The sequence below is a fragment of the Mercenaria mercenaria genome, chromosome 4 (genome assembly GCF_021730395.1).
Source record: "Mercenaria mercenaria strain notata chromosome 4, MADL_Memer_1, whole genome shotgun sequence".
NCBI lineage: Eukaryota > Metazoa > Mollusca > Bivalvia > Venerida > Veneridae > Mercenaria > Mercenaria mercenaria.
In genome coordinates, this window is record NC_069364.1 from 463,071 (window position 1) to 484,384 (window position 21,314).

At 33.8% G+C, this 21,314-nt stretch overlaps 1 protein-coding gene across 7 annotated transcripts in view; it reads right to left on the reverse strand.

The window, feature by feature from the left end:
* Positions 1–6,383: 6,383 nt before the first annotated feature.
* The window catches only part of LOC123552574 (intermembrane lipid transfer protein VPS13A-like), a 169,673-nt gene continuing 154,742 nt past the window's right edge, over positions 6,384–21,314 (reverse strand). For all 7 annotated transcript variants that reach the window (XM_053540069.1, XM_053540068.1, XM_053540067.1 and 4 more), the window contains 14 exons: positions 21,096–21,230; positions 20,455–20,606; positions 18,653–18,758; positions 18,108–18,230; positions 17,165–17,301; positions 16,727–16,922; positions 16,123–16,198; positions 14,206–14,291; positions 13,678–13,801; positions 13,213–13,336; positions 12,204–12,270; positions 11,408–11,556; positions 10,894–11,020; positions 6,384–10,178 (listed from right to left, as the gene is read on the reverse strand). In XM_053540069.1, the coding sequence (XP_053396044.1) occupies positions 10,059–10,178; positions 10,894–11,020; positions 11,408–11,556; positions 12,204–12,270; positions 13,213–13,336; positions 13,678–13,801; positions 14,206–14,291; positions 16,123–16,198; positions 16,727–16,922; positions 17,165–17,301; positions 18,108–18,230; positions 18,653–18,758; positions 20,455–20,606; positions 21,096–21,230 (1,722 nt within the window). In that variant the 3' untranslated portion in view covers positions 6,384–10,058. The remainder of the gene's footprint in view (positions 10,179–10,893; positions 11,021–11,407; positions 11,557–12,203; positions 12,271–13,212; positions 13,337–13,677; positions 13,802–14,205; positions 14,292–16,122; positions 16,199–16,726; positions 16,923–17,164; positions 17,302–18,107; positions 18,231–18,652; positions 18,759–20,454; positions 20,607–21,095; positions 21,231–21,314) is intronic.

Here is a 21,314-nt window from a genome sequence, read left to right on the forward strand (position 1 = left end):
AAACTGGGTACCAGGTAAAATAAAAGGGAAAAGTTGTTAACATTTTAAAGGGGCCACATTTATGACCTATTTTAATGAAACTATTTTGATGACTTTAGGGTAATAGGTCAGGTGAGCGAACAGGGCCTTATGGCCCTCTTTTTAATTAGAAGTTTAGCATAAATAGAAAAAAAAAGTCTAAAATTTCTTTTAAATTTTGATTGGTGAAAGCGCCCCCAAAAATACAGCCCCTTTGGGTAGGAACAAGGGCAGTAACTCTAAACTCCCGAGATGATGGCAAGGCGGGTTTGGGGCCAAGGTGACAGAAAAAAATTCGGTTCCCACTTCTTGTCACGAGACATGTTTTTATCCCTTTTTAAAAGTAAGGAAAAGCTATGTGGTGAAAAAAAAGTACATCAAACAATACCGCAAGGTGATCAATTTTTATAGCTCCGTTAAATTTTATTGAATGTCACAGTATTTACCTGCTCAAGGGGAAAAATTGGGAGATGAGATGGCACCATACTAAATTTAAAAAGAAAGTAAATATCAAAAAAAAAAATTCAAACACCCCATTTTTGATTATAGAAAATTAGAAAAAAAACTATTTTTTTAGAATTTTTAAAAGCCAGCCCTTTGTTCTTGTAAATACTTTTGTAATTTAATGATTTTCATAGGACAAAAAATTTTAAAAAGGCTTATGGTAGATAACTTCCAGTCCTTATTGCCAAGGGTGAACAAACTTTTTCCCCAGAAAAACTATCTGTCTTTTGCGGGGTGGATTTATGCTACACTGAACTCTCAGCTGGAGTTACTATGTACCCACCTGTCCAAGGGACCCCAAGTTAAGGGGATATAAACAAGGACGGGAGTTTTCAACACACACACAGGGAAAAACACAAATGAACATGTACACTGAAAGAGACCAAGCTAAACAGGTGAAATATTTTACAGTAAAACCCTTTTTTAACACCCACATGTGGACCACTTGTTTTTAAAGACCCCTATTTCTTTTTTATTCATTTAAGGTGTTTTTACTTGTAAAAAGATGACCCCCTTTTTGGCTTTTCCAATTTGGCAAAATACAGATTGGGATTCTTTTGAATAAATTTTCCAAAGTAAAAAAATGTGGGATTGTGAAATGTTTATATTTATTTTAAATTTAAATGCATACTAGATTTGTCAATTTTAACATAAAATTTTTGATTAGAAAATGAAAATTTTTGGGGAAATACAAATTTTCGATTTTCTTAATTTTAAAGATAAAGTGGAAAATGAAATGAGTGAGTTCGTTTTTGCCCATTTCTCATATTTTGTTGCCCAAAAACCCTAAAAGTTACAGAGGAAATTTATACTATTACAGTCCAACAAGGGCAGATAAAAGGTTGTTTTACACTTTTAAGCAAGTTTTTTCAGCAATTTCGCATTTGGGGATTTATGGTATGATCTAGGGGATTGGGGAAGGGTCTTTGGGGAACATTAGTTGAGGAGAATGAGTGCAGTTCTTCAAAACTTCAAGGCTAAATATCCAGGTAATAAGAAACTTTTGGGTTAAAAATCCAGATAATGTAAAATCATTCAAATACCAGGAAAATTTGAAACATTCAATTCTAAATACCGGAAAAAAGGAATCATTTAAGGGTAATATCCAGGGAATGTGGAAACATTCTTTTAAATATCTGGGGAATGTGGAAACATTCAATTCTAAATATCCAGGTAATGTGGAATTATTTAAGGCTAAATATCCAGATAATGTGGAAACATTCAATTCTAAATATCCCTAATTGAAATTTAAAGGGAAATATCCAGATATTTTAAGACTTTTTAAAGATAAAATTTAGGGATACGAAACATCCAATTAATTTTAGAACATTTTTAAAGAAACCAGAAAAAAGTCGTGTTTCATATTTTTAATGGAAGAGCATTCAATTTGACATTCCAGGGATCGTTCAGAGCTTAATATCAGGTGACATTTAAAAAATAGGTACCGGTAACTTTTAATAAAGAAATTTTAAGGTAAATTATATACTGTTAAATCATTATATTCTGGGGGATTTAATTTTTTGGGGTTTCGTGGTTGAGCCCAAACCACGAAAATTTAAACCCAACGAAAAAGGGAATTTTCCCTTTTTTTATTTCAAAAGTTTAAATCCACGAATTCATATCCCCACGAATTTGCATTCGCCTAAAACCCCAAATTTTATGCCCCCGAAAAATTTAAAGATTTTTTTCAGTAAAAGGGTTTAAAATCATGGTAACTTTTGGGAAAATTTTTGGGTAAAAATACTAAAAAATATTGGGCGAGAAATCCCGTAAAGTTTTCAAAAAAACAACTTTCCTAAACAGAAAAACATTTAGCAAATTACAATAATTTTTAAAAACCAAAAACTCAAGCTAATAAAATTAAATCCAAAAAGACATATTTAAGATTAAATTCTGAAGGGCATTCAACAAATTTAAAAAAAACTTAGAACATTTCTTTTCATTTCAGAACCAACTGTAACTTAAAAGGATACAACAAAGTCATAAAATTATATGGCAATATATAAACCCAGACTCATTAGTTCGTTCACAGTTTAATGCTGATTTTAATTACTTGTTTTAAGTTATGTAGGGAGAAAACCCATCTAGACAAACTGTTTTTAAGATTGCAGGCAAAGGGGTAGACAAACCATGTAGGGGGAAAAAGGTACCTCCAAACAATAACCATACAAATCCACATGCCGAGCCCCGGAGAGGCAAACAGTGAACACCACGTACAGGGTTCAGCCCCGGGGTCTCGTGAAGATGGCAATGATCAAGACGGAAAAGCTGCAGAAAAGTTTCCAATACAAGATACACATAAACAAAAACTCACGATAAATTGAGAATCAAAGAAAAAGAAGTCTTTGCATTGTATGAAAAGGTTTTTGTTAGACAAAATTGACTTTATCTGTAGTAAAGAATATATATGCAAACATTATGGAGCATGGAAAGAATAAATTATAGATAATTACAAGGACTTTAAAGGTACTGACCTCCAAATTTGACTAAAAATAATCTTTCTCTCAAATTGAAGTTTGGTCATATTATAACATTTGAGATTAGAGTTTTTGTTTCAAAATATTTAAAAATTCCAAATCAAGAAAAAAAAAAACCAATGGGAAAAAAACCCGGGCCACTGCGGGAATAAAGAAGTTTTTTAGTCGTTAGTAAAAAAGTTTAAATTTACTTCAAAATTAGTATTTATAATTTAGACAGTTTACCGGAGTAAAGCGTTACAAACGCTTTTTGATTTTCACGTAAAAAGTATAAAAAAAGCAAAATTTCATTTTTTCCATAACAATAGTTTTTTCAGAATTAAGTTTTTAAAGCCCCCTTTAAAAAAAATAGCATTTATTTCCAGATTCAAAAAAAATTTAAAAAAAAAAATTGTTGTCGAACATTGGGGGCCATCCCTATTAATGACTAAGTTGTGAATACTAGAATTGTAATATCAGTTTAAAAATTAAAAAATAACGAAAATGAAGTGCTACATTTCTGTCCATTTTTTAAAGAAATTTAAAAAAGCAGTAAGATAATTTGTATGCCAAAACTACTTTTCCAGCAAGATATAATTAATATCAATTTGGGGTTTTCTATGTTCGTTTTAAACACCAAGAAAGTCTTAGAATAATACCCAATATTTTATGTTTCAAAAACACCCCACGGTTAGAACTCGGCCTGACGGGGGACCTGTACACACTTCATATAACATATAAAAGGTTTTCAAATCCTTTTACAAAAGATAGCTCAACTTGCAAACAGTAGGGACGGTGTGAAAAAGCAGTCAAAATGCCATTAAGTTTAAAATGGGGCCAAGTTTGGGGGAAAAATTTAATTACAACTGGAAAACCTTTGAACCTACAATATTACTACCCATTCAAGTTATTGTTTTATATTTTTTTTAGTTTAAAAAGGTCACCACTACTTTGTTTTTCTTGTGTTAAAGACAGAATGCATTTCATTTTTAAAAATTTTTTTTTTTCACAGGGATCAAACACGAATCAGAGAATATGCCCGGCATTTTCAGGGCAACACAAACTTTAACTTATACTTTTTAAAAATTTTGTTACTGAAACATAAACTTTTATTTTTTGATTGGGGACTTTAATGTGTTTTTTTTTGAATAGTGTTTTTTAAAATTTTTTAAGTAATTTAATGGTGTAAATACCTGAACAAGTGAAATGTATACACTATACAGAGATATATTTCATGTTCATTCCTCATTATTAGTGACACACTTTTTTTTTAACTTTGTGATTCTTTTGTTAAATCTGTTTCGGGGCAGTAAATAAATATTTGGGAAAATTTTTTCCCTGGTTTTTTCTCTATTTTAAATATGAATTTTATTGAATACACTTTTTATGTAAACACGTTTTAAAGTGGTACCATACAAAAGCAGCATTCCGGCCTAAAATTCTCCTCACCAGTACAAAAAAAAGGATCGACCAGAATGCAGGGAAAAATGGGTAGAACAACAGGGAAATTTAGGGTCTGGCTGACAAACCTAGGGCTTTTGGGAGATACAGCCTGGTTCTTTTTTAAATTCCCCAAAGTAGAGATCATAACAACTCCGGCCCCAAGGGGCACAACTGTACTGTAATATTGGGGAAAACAAAACCCCTTTTAAAAATTTGGGGGACCAGTGCAATTGCTTTTAAAAATTTTGTTTTCCATTTGGGGGCATATAAACATACAATAAATCAATTTGGCAATTTTTACTTTTTCCCTTTAAACACTTTCAGTTCACACCAAAACAAATTTCAAACTACTTTTCAGGGACCCCTTTTATATTTTAAAAAGACCCTTATTAAACCAGTGGTGGCAGCAGCCCCAATGATACTTTTACCTTATTATTTTCATCATTTCCCAAAATCTTTTTTCATTTCACCTGTTTTTAAAATTTTGGGGTAGTGATCTACACCCCCCAGAAACCATATTGCAGCCAGACTGTTTTAAAAAAGGGTCTAATAGGACCTAAAATTTCATCCTTTTTTTTTGCGAGTAGAAAAAAAAAAAATCGATTTTTTTGGTGGTAGAAGTTTTTCAAAATATTACTTGGTAAACTGTAAGTTGTTAAGGTGGTTTTTATTAAATTAATATAAACAATTTATTTTTTTTACACGTAGTTAGTTAGCAAGGGAAATGTTAACAACCAGTAAGACAATCATGTTAAAAGGAAAAGCAATGGTAACTTACAGTGAATAGCTAATGAACTTTGGGGTAAAGGTCACTGATTTGCCCTTCACAAATTTGGTTTTTTAAAACCTTTCTTGGGTGAATAAAAACTTTATGGAGGAAGTCCCCCTTTTTACAAAGGGTTGGTGGGTTTTACCGGGAGGTGCCCCAAAATAACAATGCCCTTTTGAATCATTTTTTTTAAATTTTGTTTTTTCACAACAGTTCTGTCCACTTTACTGTTTTTTTAAAAAATATTTAAAAGCAAATTTGCAAAAAGGTTTTTAATAGGTTTTATGGCAAATTTTCGATTTTGTAAAAGGGGGGTTAAAACGAGTTTCCGCACCATTTAAACTTGTTCTTTTCAAGTTTTTTCTCATAAATCCATGTGATGGACAAATGAAAAAATACGTTGCCCCTGTCCAAACTTGTCATGGGGAGTCTTCAGTTTTTCCTGAAACAAAAAAACAACCGCCCAATTTAAACTAAGTTTTTCCTTTTGGCTGTCCCAACACTCTTAAAAAAATACGGACTTTCCAAAATGTTTGCCTTGGGAAGCTTACATTTCTCTGGGAATGCAAAAGGGCTTTTAATGGAAAAAAAGGTACTGAAATCAAAATAATATAGACAAGGCTTCATTTTACTACATTTTATTTTGTTTGGGACAGATTTAAAAAACCGAACAAGGAAAAACATTTTTGGAAAGAAAAAAAACCAAGATGAAACTCACCCATATATAATTTTTTTAAACTCAACGAATTTAAGGTAACAATATCCCAAAAAAGTAAATGAAGGGGTGGAACTAAAAGCGGGCAGCGCTGAAAAAAATGTTTATTTCTATGTTTTTTTCAGATGCTTGCCTTTCATATGTAAAATTCAACTTTTAGAAGAGGACAACCGTAAGCTGAAATCGCTTTCTGTCCAATTCCTTAATGTTCTGTAAATGTTTCATGTATTACTGAAATAAAATATGTTTAAACTAAAATTCAACTGATAACTGAAGAATAAAACGTAATTTATATTGATTTTTAAGACTTACTTCCAATATTTGAATCTGTTGAGTCTAGTTAATTCACTATTCAGGTAAAATCATACAAAATCGTACAGTCGTGGGACAGAAAACAAACATTTTCTTAAGCATGTCTCAAATAGAATTTACACAAAAAATACTAAACTGTGTAGACTCTAATAAAGAAATGAAAATATCACAGAATAAATTATAATCTGGTAAGGAACATAAATATAATAGCATACATACAAGTACATAAATATATGCAAAAACACATACACAGCTGCATAAAACTGAACAATTAGTAAAACTTGATCGAAAATGATGGTACTTCTATATACAGTCAAAATATCATGCACTGAACATTTCATTTCCTAGTTATGTAGTTATAGTTCTTGGTAAAGATTTCAAATGCTTTACGTAATAAGCTAACTTGTATATGTTTACAATACATCAATCATACAATACATCTATTAAATAAACAACTGAACATGTAGGAATGTCGAGCTTTACCATCACACAACTTGTAGCTACCAGTAACAACAGCAATATTATTGATTACTGGGTTTGTTTTTCCGTGGCTGGTCACTAACAAACCCGGTAATTGATCTGTTTTATCGACCACATATTTTTAGCCTACAGTGACATGAAAATCTACTGACCCTCCACAGAAATATAGGGGGTCCCACGTGACCACCTTTTATCCAATGAAAATGTAGGAATCTTATGGGAGGTAAAACAAGAAAAAATATCAGCTATTTACAGAACAGTTCGTTACAATACTTATAATATTTTGGCCTTTAAATACGAGCGAGTTACAAAGTCTAGCAAAGCTTTTTAGGTAGAATTATACAAGTCATACACATGTATTTATACCATTTGGGCGATAATGGTTTAATCAGAAAATGCTTGCGGCATGATAATATCACAATTATAGCATAAAAGAAAACTTCATTTTCATGTTCATAATGTTTTATGATTAAGCATTTTAATGTGTTTTGAAATGTGATTATTTGACAACATGAAAAGTACAAAATTAATGTACAATAGACCAAACTACAGGTAAAGATAGTGACAGGCAAGGACTGAATGCTTAAGGTCTTGGTCATTTCCATAATTCAACTCTTAATGCAAATTTTCACATTTAACTGTATACTTTTATCATCCAGTTAATATCAATACATGCTCCTCATTAATAAATCATGAAAAACAGTGGCATTTACCAAAGTATTTATATCGCTATGCTTAAGTCACTGGTACAGAGTTTACAATGCTCAAAGAAAACTGCATTTAAAGACATCAAAATATAGACTTCCCCAATTTTGTGAGCATGCATGTTACTGACATTATTTACAGTGATTATACAATAATTATTTGATACTTTTCACTGAAAAAAAAAACCCCATATATTTCACTCAAATACTTCACTAATTCACTGAAAAACATTGTAATAAACACTGATGTAAAGAAAGTGAGAATAAGAACACCAATATGTACAATATAACCTTGTCTTTACCTAAAGTAGAGGCAGATATAAAATATTACAATAGTTATTATTCCACTAACAAACTATATATTGCACATTATATTGGCACAGAAAAAAAAAATGCAAACTACCTAACTTAATGTCATATTTACAGAACACTAACAAATAATTACAGGTTTACAATAACAAAAACATTCCTAGTGTATCAATTAAGTATTTATTATAGAACTTCTACTATTACACACACAGAAAAAATAACACAAAATGTAAATTGATTTACAGATAAACCCGCATCATTAAACTGTGGACCACTGCTTTGCGTGAGTCAATGTATTATCCCTGAAAATAATAACAAAATGAGTTCTCTCAAACTTGTTTAGCTTTAAATGTGAGCCAATTTCCACCAAGCTGACTACAAATTAACAGCAGCATTATCTGCATTAATATTTCCTAAATGTCCCCTTTATAACTTTTTCTTACCTACTAGACTGCCCATATATAAACACTATGATTGCTTTTGTTCTACAACAGCAGTATACATTTAATAAGCAGTCTGTGACTTAAACTTTAATTTCCATTTCGGTGAGAAATATTCTGCAACAACTGCATTTTAATGATGCTGATTATTTCAGTGACCATTGTAAATGAAACTGTCTAAAAATGATTTGCAATGTGAGAATATACATGATAAAACTATTATCTGTTTGGTGTTAAGACCATTACCCCACTTGTATACATTGATAAAAGTAATGACAGCCATTGCACTGGCCCAATACAGTACCTGACAGACTAATACCAAATACATTACTTGACTGGCCCAAAATATTACTTGATAGACCCAATACATTACTTGACAGACCAAATACATTACTTGACAGATCCAAAACAATACTTGACTGGCCCAATACATTCCTTGACTGTCCTAATACATTATATAATAGTCATCTTTCTACATGGATTAATTAAGGCATAAAACAAAATAGAAAAACCTTTTATACCCCATTAGTAATTGAGCTAGAGAAACATTATGAACACAAACAAACTACCCTGATATTATATTAATTAGCAAACTTTTCACAAATCCTCACTTTTTACCTGACCTTTCTAATGTTTGAATTTATTGACAGTGGAAAACTAGAGCTGCTTTTGAGAAAAGCGCATGTCTCCCATAACTGCCTAATCATTTGAATATTAAGTCCGTCTTTATATACTGTTTACTCACAGAAAATATACCTTTGATAGTTTTGGAGTGAGCGGCCTATCTATTGGTAAGTTTTGGAGTAAGCAGCCTATCGGTAATTCAAGGGCCATAATTCCGAAGTGCCTGGGTGGATTTGGCTAGTTATCGAACTTGGCCAAGGACTTGTTGGCAAACACATTTTGTTCAAGTTTGGTGAAGATCAGATGAGAAATGTTTGACTTAGAGTGTGGACAAGATTTGTGACACACACACACACACACACACACACACACACACAGACAGGAGTAAATCAATATGTCTCCCATCACACAAGATTTGTGACACACACACACACACACACACACACACACACACACACACACACACACACACAGACAGGAGTAAATCAATATGTCTCCCATCACACAGTGGTGTGGGAGAAATAATTGTGTTTCAACTTGTAGACTAAGAGCATTTAAAATTTGTGACTAGTTATGTACCTGTATATGTAAATTAAAATGTTGATACAAGAGTGACTGTATAAGCAATATTTTCAGAATTTTGACTTCAATTTTCCATTAAAAACTACATTATTTTGTGTAGTGAGCCTCTTCATTAATTTATTGTAGATTTTTTTTCAGCAGTGTATTTTATTATGTTAAGGAATATACCACATATACATACTGGAATCTTTTACTCTTATTATTACTCAATAAACATAGATTATTACATTAGTGAACATTTGAAACTATACCCTTTAAATGAAACAGCTGATGGAATTTATCACCAAAACACTAAAATGATGATACAGATATTGTATGAGCTTAATGTAAATAAAACTTTAACAATTTATATAAATACTGAAAATTCTACAAGCAACAAAGTTACAAAGACATTATATATAAACTTTACTTTGTCTATAAAGTACAATTATACTTACAAATGATTGAAAATAAATGAATTTATACAAAACAACTAATTTTTAACCTCTTCCTGCTGAAATTATAAGTACAGGATTTTAATTTACATAAAACATAAAGATATCATTAAATACATTGAATGCTTTAAGCATATTTTGTTCCCCCGTCTCCTTGTGTATACACCAGTAAATGGAATGTTTTATTTTACAAGTCCCAGCTAGACGACAGAAATTAGATTTCCAGTGTGCAAGGTGTCTAGATAATTAGTAAGTAATTGAACACATCTCATCTCTGTTTGTATTTCATCAGGTTTTCAATCCTCTGTTGTATCCATCTCAACATTTCTTTATCATCACAACAAATCTCCTGCTCTCCTCCAGTAAATATGTTCACACTTGTCTCGTCCTGTAACACAAAAATGTCTCCATAGCAACATGTATCTGTTTTTCTCAAGATCATTTTGAAAAAAAAAAAAAGATACTTCCTGTCAAATGAAATTATCAGTAAAAGTTACGTAAAATTTGAATTAAATATAACTTTTAAAGGGGATGATTTCTCAAATTCTTGCTCGTTTCAACAGCTTTCAAGTCAAGGCACTGGTGAGTGAGTTGCCAGAATTGAATTAAACCGACACATTTCAACAGAAGCCACAGCAATATTTCATTATATTTTAAACTATTCCAAACCTACATTTTTATCAGGAATAACTCACTTCTGAAGTCCCAGAATGTGATGTGGATAAATTCTTCAGTAAGTATATTGGGATCAATATATACCGTTTATGAAACACAAAATTTAAAATAAAAACATTACCTACAAGTCTGACCTTGATTACCAGACATTACCTGCAAGTCTGACCTTGATTACCAGACATTACTTGCAGGTTTGACCTTGATTACCAGACATTACTTACAGGTTTGACCTTGATTACCAGACATCACTTACAGGTTTGACCTTGATTACCAGACATTACTAATTGGTTTGACCTGGATTACCATACAGGTATGATTACCATACAATACCTGCAGATCTGATCTTGATTACATACATTGTTACAGGTTAGACCTTGAATACCATACAATACTTACAGGTTAGACCTTGATTACCATACAATACTTACAGGTTTGACCTTGAATACCAGCTTATTGTTAACTATTGCAGGAAAGCCAAGGATGTTTTCAACTTTAACCTCCCACTCTATATCCCAGCCTCCCCAACAACGGTGTTTCTGTAGCAACAATATATTCCTGAAATATACAAAACAATTAATGACCGACTGATAGTATCATAAATATTTGTTCAATATTAGCAAAGATTTTATTATTAGTACCAGTAAAAGTTTCATCAGTATTTAAGCATAGTTATGTCCTCTTCAAAATAATGTTTTGCTCAGGTCTATTTATTTATTTTGTTTCTGAACAAATACTGGAGAATGTATAGGTTGATAATTTGTTAAAAAATAGGTTGTGTGTATGGTGTAGTGGTTAGACTCAATCAAGCAGCTATTATTTTTGCTAGGTTGCATTCTTTGCTTCCAAAGGATCTTCTTACAGATGTTACTGATATTGTCTCAAAACCAAAATTTTCTTCTCACATCATGAAAGGCCATAAGAATGTATTGATGTATAAATTACCTGGTAGTTATGAGTAGCACATCAGCCCTGTCTGCAGGACTCAGTGGGGCATGAGCCCAATACATGTCACTCTTTGCATACTGGCCTTTGTTAACATTCAACAAGAGGTTGGCCCCTACAGCTTGTAGTACAGAATATGGCCTCAGGCCCTGCAAACAAATGTATATTGTATGTGTACAAAAACAAATTATGCCCAAACGTGTTTATTTTACATGATCTTTTGTTACCAAAGTATATTCAACTAAACTTATGGTTTATCAAACATTCTCTTATACAATTTTTCCATACAATTTGCATATGAAATGGTTTCTTCCAATTTCTGCAATCAGATATGTATGCTATTAAATACATAAAACGTATCAATTCACGGAAAAGGAATAATTTTCCTATAATCTTTTGAAATAACAAGAAAGATGACAGAAATTGAAATACTTTCCTTGACTGATTAACTTGCAAAGTTCAATTATACATATGGATTTCTTGATTACAGAACAAATACATCAACTATGATAAAGTCTTACATTGACCGGAGCATGCACGCATCATGAAATGCACTTGTGGTGGATAAAAATTCTACTAAGCCAATTAATAACATTTCTACTTAAATTTACAGAGACGGCTCAAACACTCCAGTTTACTCAAGCAGACCATGTTATCCCTGGCTATTTTACTCAAAACATTCTTTGCTCATCCCCTATCAACCTGGAGTGACCAGTGTTTTACACTATCTTTCAACTGAAATCTTTCTTTCGTATATTTTTGATAAAAGTTGGTTGACAGCATGTGCAAAATTTACCAGGTAAGGATTGATGAATCTTGGTTTCCTCATTCTGTGTACAACACCACTCTCCAACTCCGACGCCCTACAAGCAACAAAATAATTCTACAATTTATGCTTATATAATATAAATGGATATCTCTATTTAAGGAAGAAGAGTAAAAATCCAAGAATAAATTTCCTGAAAACATTCGCGTTCAAACATATTCTCCTGATTACCTGTTCCTAAGGAGTCACATAAAACTTAACAACTGGTAAAAATGACATTTCTGTGAAGTCTTTATGGCTTATCTCCCTTGTTTATATATTTCAGCCTCAATAACTGGGCCCTGCTGTAATAGCCCAATCAGTTGTGTTTTATACTCCATATTTAATCAGTTCATACGGGTATTTGTTTGAATATGTCAAATTACAAAAATATTCATTTTTATAAAGTTTTCATTATCAGTTATTACATACAGCAATGGGCCAAAGAAGTATATCCAAACTAGATAAAGGCGTATCAACAGACTTATAAATAAAGTTGTAGTAAGTCCATTATGTATTCTTTTGTTTTCCTGATATCCAATACGAAAACAAATCCTTAATAAAACAAAATCACAAAAAAGAAAATGTGTCACCATTTACAATTTGTTTTGATCGAAATGGCCAACTTCCTGTATAAAATTAGCAAGGTCAAACTAATGTGCCAGTGTTTTGATGTTTGGATGCCTTCCATACCTGGATAACTTTGAATATTTGAATAGGAACTTTTTACTTTTATATCTGTACATGTATTTCCCCAGACTGGATGTACTCTATATGTTCTCATATTTAGCTAATAATTGAGTACCAATTACTTCATGCTGTTACAGAAAAGTGCTGTTCGACCACACCATTAATGTTTCTGAATACTTGAAAGCAAGAACATATTTGCTAATGTGTGCTTTTTTAAATTTTGTTCAATTTTTGCTTCAATGTGGGTTATTCCAAAACAGCCCTGATTGGTCTCCAGTAAAAAAAAAACACAAATTTATTTTTGTTTTACCTCTGTAGACCATCAAAAGCCATGCTGACCATATCAAACACCCCTCCTGTTGGTTTGGTCAGCAATCCCATAATGCCTTTCCCTACGCCCTTGAAAAACCCTTCTACTCCCTCTTCTTGAGCACCTGTAAATTAATGTGGAAATAAATATATTAGATATCAATTATTTATTTAATTCGCTATTACCTGGTAAAACAAGAGAAATAAATTTAAAGAAAGAATCAAATAAATGTCTAACTGATGATATCTGAATTGATACAATAGATCATAAATGTTTGTTATAACTCTCGGACATGCATATAAAGTACTGTAATGTTCAATGACGGACTAAACTATTTTACTTAAAACGAAAACTATAGTACACAATTTTTAAGGCTAGTGACAATACACCTACCATAATACAGTCAGCTATTGACCATGTAATTTCTATATTTTGAAATGTTTACTATGACACAAATAGAGGTACCTCTTATAGGATCAAGCACCACACCAGACAGACCTAAACACACTCCCATAACGAACCCTCGTCCTGCCAGGGCCAGACTCAGTGGCAGGTTGGCCGGTCTCTGCTGCATGGTAGCTCTTCTCTTCTTTAAGGGATAACAATGTAATAATTGAGAAAGCTTCAAAATCTCAACTTGGTCAGAAATTGATTAACTCAGTCAAAAATTGGTTTGATTCACATTAAGTAATGTCGTAAAAATCAACTATCCTTAACTATCATCATTCAAGTAAAAAACATACATAGTGTACATTTATTAATTCTGATGCTGGTCATCATATCATGAGATTTTCTGTCATAACACACATCACCACTTCAGCCACTGGGCAATATGGCGTAAATTATGAGCAAAATATGTTCACTGTGACCTGTTTCAATGACTTCTTCATCGGCAATGGGTAAACACAATACAGCAATATAATGAATTTATTTAATGATTTATTAAAAAACCTTGATTTCAGAAAGAAAGAGAACAGCCTGTTATGTACATACCATTTTGTAATTCTTGTCGAGAGACATGGCTGCCAGAGCACTCCCCAGTGACCCTGTTATACGTGCAACGGACCCTGCTGCTCCACCTGCAAATATCCAAAATATACAGAATATAGGTCTCCAGGCAGAACATGTGTATTTATTTTTGTAAAAACAAGAGCTGTCAATAATGGTGAAAATGCCCCCCGCAGCATCTTGACCTTTGACCTGGTGACCTTGACCTTTGACCTGGTGACCCAAAAGTCAATTGGAGTCGTGTACTCAATAAGTACTATTAGCATGTGAAGTTTGAAGGTCCTGGGTGCACTGGTTCGCGAGTAAAGTGCCTTCATGCAAAAAGTTAACACTGGCCCGTGACCTTGACCTTTGACCTGGTGACCCCAAAGTCAGTAGGGGTCGTGTACTCAATAAGTACTATCAGCATGTGAAGTTTGAAGGTCCTGGGCACAGTGGTTCGCAAGTAAAGTGCCTTCATGCAAAAAGTTAACATTGGCCCCTTTGACCTGGTGACCCCAAAGTCAGTAGGGTTCGTGTACTCAATAAGTACTATCAGCATGTGAAGTTTGAAGGTCCTGGGTGCACTGGTTCACGATTAAAGTGCCTTCATGCAAAAAGTTAACTCTGGCCCCTGTGACTTTGACCTTTGACCTGGTGACCCCAAAGTCAGTACGGGTCGTGTACTCAATAAGTACTATCAGCATGTGAAGTTTGAAGGTCCTGGGTGCAGTGGTTCGCAAGTAAAGTCCCTTCATGCAAAAAGTTAACATTGTGACTAACAAGCAAATTCGATGAATTGGAATCCCCCGCCGAAAGGGTCAGAGTTGAGGAACGGCAAAAAAATATATCCTGCAAAAGGTTAAGAATGTTACCAAGAAGCAAATAATTACATTAGTCAAATCAAATTAAAAGAAAATGAATGGTTTGTTTGGGTGGCGGGGGGGGGTGAGGATACAACAGTTTACATGTTGATTATAAATATTGGTAGAAAACGAAAAATGAAAAAAAAAAAAAAAAAAAAAAAAAAAAAAAAAAAAAAAAAAATGGGGGGGGGGGGGGGGGGGGGGGGGAAGGGGGTGACCAATGTAAGGTGGTGACCAGGTGTAGGTACACAACATCACATGTTTATAATAAATGTGCATGGAAAAGAATGGAAGAAGTTTAATGAAATTCTTCCAATTGGTTGGTTTGTTATGTACAGATCTGTGGATTTTTAAACAATTAAAGGGCAATAACTAAATGGAAAATTGACCAATCGAAAAAAAAACTTGAAGGGCATCGTCGCAGTATCTTGGTTCATGTCTATTTCAAGTTTGATGAAATTCTACCTGCTAGTTACTGAGAAATGGCTGCAGACGGACATTTTTCATTAAATCAAGGGCAATAACTCTGAGGGAAATTGACCTATCAAAAGAAAAACTTGACGGGCATCAGCGCAGTATCTTGGTTCATGTCTATTTCAAATTTGATGAAATTCTACCTGTTAGTTACTGAGAAATAGCTGCAGACAGACATTTTTTATTAAATCAAGGGCAATAACTCTGAGGGAAATTGACCAATCAAAAAAAAAACTTGACGGGCATCATCGCAGTATGTTGGTTCATGTTTATTTCAAGTTTCATGAAATTCTACCAAGTAGTTACTGAGAAATGGCTGCGGACGGACGGACGGACGGACTGACGGACGGACTGACGGACGGACAACGCCATTTCAATACCCCCCTCCCGATTTCATCGGCGGGGGATAACTAACTAACGGACAGACAGTTGAAAACTAATATGCCTCCCTTCGGGGGCATAAAAAAGCACTGAAGATGTCTGACATATTAATGAATATAAATTGTGGTTTTGTAATTTTCTACGATTTTACCAAACATACTTTGCTTAACAATCTGTAAACTAGTAAAGCACGACTACATACCTACAGTATTACCCAGCATGCTGTGCACACCCCGTACCAAACTGTCAGCAAACTCATCCGAACCTTGAACAGTATCCTGCAGACAAAACAAAAAAAATGCAAATTGGAAACCATGAGAAAAAGTCGTTATAAAGCCTATATCCTTTCTGCACCTGTATCGTAATAAACATGACAGTCTCTGATGTTTCACGCTTCCATAGAATCAAAAAGTCCACATGCATACTTTTAAGACAAGACGACCCCTATGCGACAACCCTGATTATAGACCAATACAAATGCGACTTTCGTTTTAAGTTTAGCCTATGTACTTTCATTTTCATAACATATGCGAAAAAGCTAAAGGTAGTCTTACGTCATTTTCTGAGTTGTCAAAAACAAATATATGCATTATGAGACTGTATAAAAATGTGCCCCCTAGCTGCTATACAGGTCAAAAATATGGATTAGAAAAAAACATATGCAATAGCATGTTAATAATCTCAACAAATGACTCTAAAAATGTCTTAAGATTTCTACCGGGAAATCTGAGTCAACAAAAAGTAAAAGGGATTATAAATAAAAGAAGCTTCTGCCTCTACAAAGACTTCAAAAATTATAAACTTACCAAAAATGGTTCATAAAAGAGGTCACCAAAACCTTGAGTGAAGTCTTTGACAAGTCCATACGGGTTACCTAGGACATCAAGGCCAAGTATAAGGACATAGGCTTGCTGTATGGCCTGGTGTGTGTAATGTGACTGGATCTGCTCACTCAACTGTTTCCATGACAACGACATCCCCTTCACCTCATAATAGGCCATCCTGGTAACAAATGTTAGTACTACTTACACATTCTCTTCACAATTCTTTGAAGCTTTTATAAAGTCAGATTAATTTTCAAGTTTTATGAAAGTCAGATTTTTTTCATTAAAATCTATGCAAAAAACAATGTTAAAATCTGCAGAAACTGCCACGTCTTAAACCATTTTGAATTGTTAATTTGCAAGAACAGTCTTTAAGAAGAAAATCTCCTTAGATTGTCTATATCATGAGTATGTACTTACCTCAATTCTACATCTTTCATCTCAGTGAAGGTAGCACCAACAGAACTAAGGAAGAAATCAACAATATCTGACACAAGTGATGGTTTGTTTTCCTGTGACAGGTGAGATGTTCCATTCAGGGAGAAACTGATATGCATCTAGAAAAGAAAACAATTATTATTTTTTTATTATAATCATTTTATGCTTGTCCTGAACACTGGAAAATACGATTAAGACACAATGATCACTCAAATATGCAAGGGGAAAAGCAAAATTATTGAGTGTTTGTCCAAACAGAAAATAAAATGAAAATGGCCAAGGACCATATAAATTGCCCAAGTCAGCCGGGATAAACAGTGCTTCACTGGTACTAAAAGATGCTTTTAGAGCCGAAAGACAACTTATCGTAGTGGATTTGTAATGCTGAAAAGTGAATGAAAATGTTTAATTTCACAGAAATTGTCATTAATTGTTCACCACCTTAAATACAGTTGTGAATAACAGCAGTATTTTATCATATCCTCCATATATTTAAATGGCAACTTTACCACATGTATCAGAGATAGAGGAAGAATGAGTAAAATGTCAGAATGAGCAAGTTATCAACCTCAGGGCCAGTCTTGGCTTATACTGACCCCATTAACATAAATCTACTTAAGAGATTGCAAATTTAATTTCTGTGCAAGGTGAGTGTTCTCCTTTCTATTTGATGAAAAAACAATTTGTCAGGAAACAATCTGTGAGAAGTCAATCATCCTCCATCTTTACTTCATGTGGGAAAGTTATCACTTACATGTAGGAACAAAGCACACATCAGTACACCGGGTACACAATCCAATTAACTGGTTACGTTACTTAACCTATATAAGAAGTTGAAAAATGGCCTTAAACCCACATCAATAAACTTTGTAATGAGTCAACTAAGACAGCCATGTTTTGACATATTCTTTGTTAAAGAACTCACCTTAAGTGGAGATAGTCTTAGATATTCAAAGAAGATCCTGTTAGGTCTATTCTGAATCATCACCGAGGCAACATCCACAAGTGATCTCTGGGTAAATATCAAATCGGATTGCACTTTAGAGCTCTGAAATATACAGATATCCATTCTGTATGAAATAGTAAATACACCTGTGTGAACATTTTCCTGAACATAAAATTCACCTCGATTAAATGGAAAAAGATTTTATGTGCACATATATAAAGCAGACACCACAGACATGGAAAGGCATTAATTGACACCAACTCTACAGGGAGTAATGGACATGACAGAAAATACAACATATATTTCCTAACTTCTCAACAGGTTTTTATCAGTAATATCATAAAGTTAAAGCTGAGCCTTCTTTCACTCAATTAATATAGCAGAGATGTGACAATACAAGCATGTTTGAATGTGTGTATATATACATGTAAAGAGTGGTATATAAATGTGGTACAATACAACTAAAAATACTGCTTTGATTTCAAATATCAAAATCTATCTATAATGATAATAAAATTTCAAACCTCTGATTCCTCGTCTGCAAGGAGATTAGCGAACACGTCATACAGTGACATCATAAAACCTTTATCTATCTTGATGTTAAATTCTTGTACCAGTAACTTCAAATATCTGCAAATATAACATAAACAACCCTGTACAATTACCTCATTTACCAACTTATATGCTGTAGAATTATTCATTACAGAACCATCACAAACAAAGTCATTTAAAATTGCTGACGGACGGACGGAGGGATGGACGGAATGACAGAATGACGGAAAAGCGCATTCCTATAGTCCCCGAAACTGGTTTTCAACCAGTAGGGGACTAATAAGAAATGCACCTGTCATTTAAATTCATCTGTATAAAATTTTCATAGTTTCAGGCAAATTGCTTTTATTTAGGAGATGAACTAATTGGTTTTAAACTGTACATATATATTGGCATTTGATAATTATGTTCCTTGGGATTTGATATCATGCATCAATGCAACTATGAATTCCACAAAAATCTAGCTGGTTTTGTACAATATGTTATTAATCCCCCGCCGTGGCGGAGGGATTATAGGAATGGTCTGCGTCTGTCCTTCTGTCCGTCCTTCCGTCCGTAACAAATTCGTGTCCGGTCCATATCTCCTAAACCCCTTGAAGGATTTTCATGAAACTTGGGTCAAATGATCACCTCATCAAGACGATGTGCAGAACCCATGAGTCAGCCTTGTCGGTTCAAGGTCAAGGTCACAACTCAAGGTCAAAGGTTTGAGCCTGCCATTTTGTGTCCGCTCTATATCTCCTAAACCCCTTGAAGGAATTTTATAAAACTTGGGTCAAATGATCACCTCATCAAGACGATGTGCAGAACCCATGAGTCAGCCATGCCAGCTCAAGGTCAAGGTCACAACTCAAGGTTAAAGGTTTGAGCCTTCCATTTTGTGTCCGCTCTATATCTCTTAAACCCCTTGAAGGAATTTTATAAAACTTGGGTCAAATGATCACCTCATCAAGACGATGTGCAGAACCCATGAGTCAGTCATGCCAGCTCAAGGTCAAGGTCACAACTTAGGGTCAAAGGTTTGAACCTTCCATTTTGTGTCTGCTCTTTATCTCCTAAACCCCTTGAAGGATTTTCATCAAACTTGGGTCAAACGATCACCTCATCAAGGCGATGTACAGAACTTATGAGTCAGCCATGTCAGCTCAAGGTCAAGGTCACAACTGAAGGTCAAAGGTTTGAGCCTTCCATTTCGTGTCCACTCTATATCTCCTAAACACCTTGAAGGAATTTTATAAAACCTGGGTCAAATGATTACCTCATCAAGACGATGTACAGAAATTATGAGTCAACCATGCTAGCTCAAGGTCAAGGTCACAACTAAGGGTCGAAGGTTTGAGCCTTCCATTTGGTGTCCACTCTGTATCTCCTTAACCCCTTGAAGGATTTTCATCAAACTTTGGTCAAATGATCACCTCATCAAGAACTCATGAGTCAGCCATGTCAACTCAAGGTCAAGGTCACAACTGAAGGTCAAAGGTTTCAGCTCTGTATCTCCTAAACCCCTTGAAGGATTTTCATGAAACTGGTCAAATGATCACCTCATCAAGCAGAATTCATGAGTCAGCCGTGTCAGTTCAAGGTCAAGGTCACAGCTAAAATCAAAGGTTTTACCCTTTCACTATCCATAGCAGTGGCGGGGGATTTAGCTGTCTTTCAGACTGCCTTGTTTTTTAAATGATGTACAAATTGAACGCCTGGCACTGGACATGGAAAAAGGTCAGACCCTCTACTAAAAACTTCCTATAATTTTTGAAGAGTGTATCATACCAACCTGAAAGTGTCCACATTGTTTTCTGGTACAGTTCTTCTCATCATACCTAGCTCTATAAATGGTTTCTGTCCTTTCTTCCTCACCACATACACTGGTGTGGGACACGGGTGTAATACAGTAGGAAAATACGCATCTGGTAACTGGTTGTCCAACTGAAATGTAGAACATCTCATTGAACAGCAAGCTTTATTCATTATAACATATTTTTACCATTATTTTCTTAAGGATTAATGTTTTTAATTTTTCTATTCTCTACAAATTAAATAATGCAGCATAATAGCCTTTCCTGTTCAGGCACACAGTTAATACTATCTCAATTCACTAAATAGTTACCTTTAGAAATATTCAAAATACATCAGTCAATGAAATATGTCTTAAATAACTGCCTATAACCTTGCATGTTAAACTTTAGATCATAGAAATTCCATGTGATTATTTTCATCTGGTAATGTTAGATTATGCAGATTATCAGCTATTTTGACACAATGTTGGAATTATAGTTTATCTTTTTCTGGGGCAAATGGAATATCCTTGTCGTGTTAAAATACAATAAAGCATGATATTCATGTCTTATGTAACTCCTTTATTTCAAATGCATAAATAATTTACCACATTTTCATTTATCAAACCATATATTTTACCTGAACTTTCTGAATTTTGGCATGTAATGACATATGATGTTGTGAAGCTCTATAGTTAAACCAGAGCCCGGGACTGTAGCTTCTGCGTAAAGCACCCATGTATGGTTTAAGCATCTGCATCTTACTGAGGTCAGCCTGAAATATATACCAGATTTTTGTTAAAATATAGTAATGTTTCTGTCACATAGCCCTACTATATTTGGCACAATACATGCACAA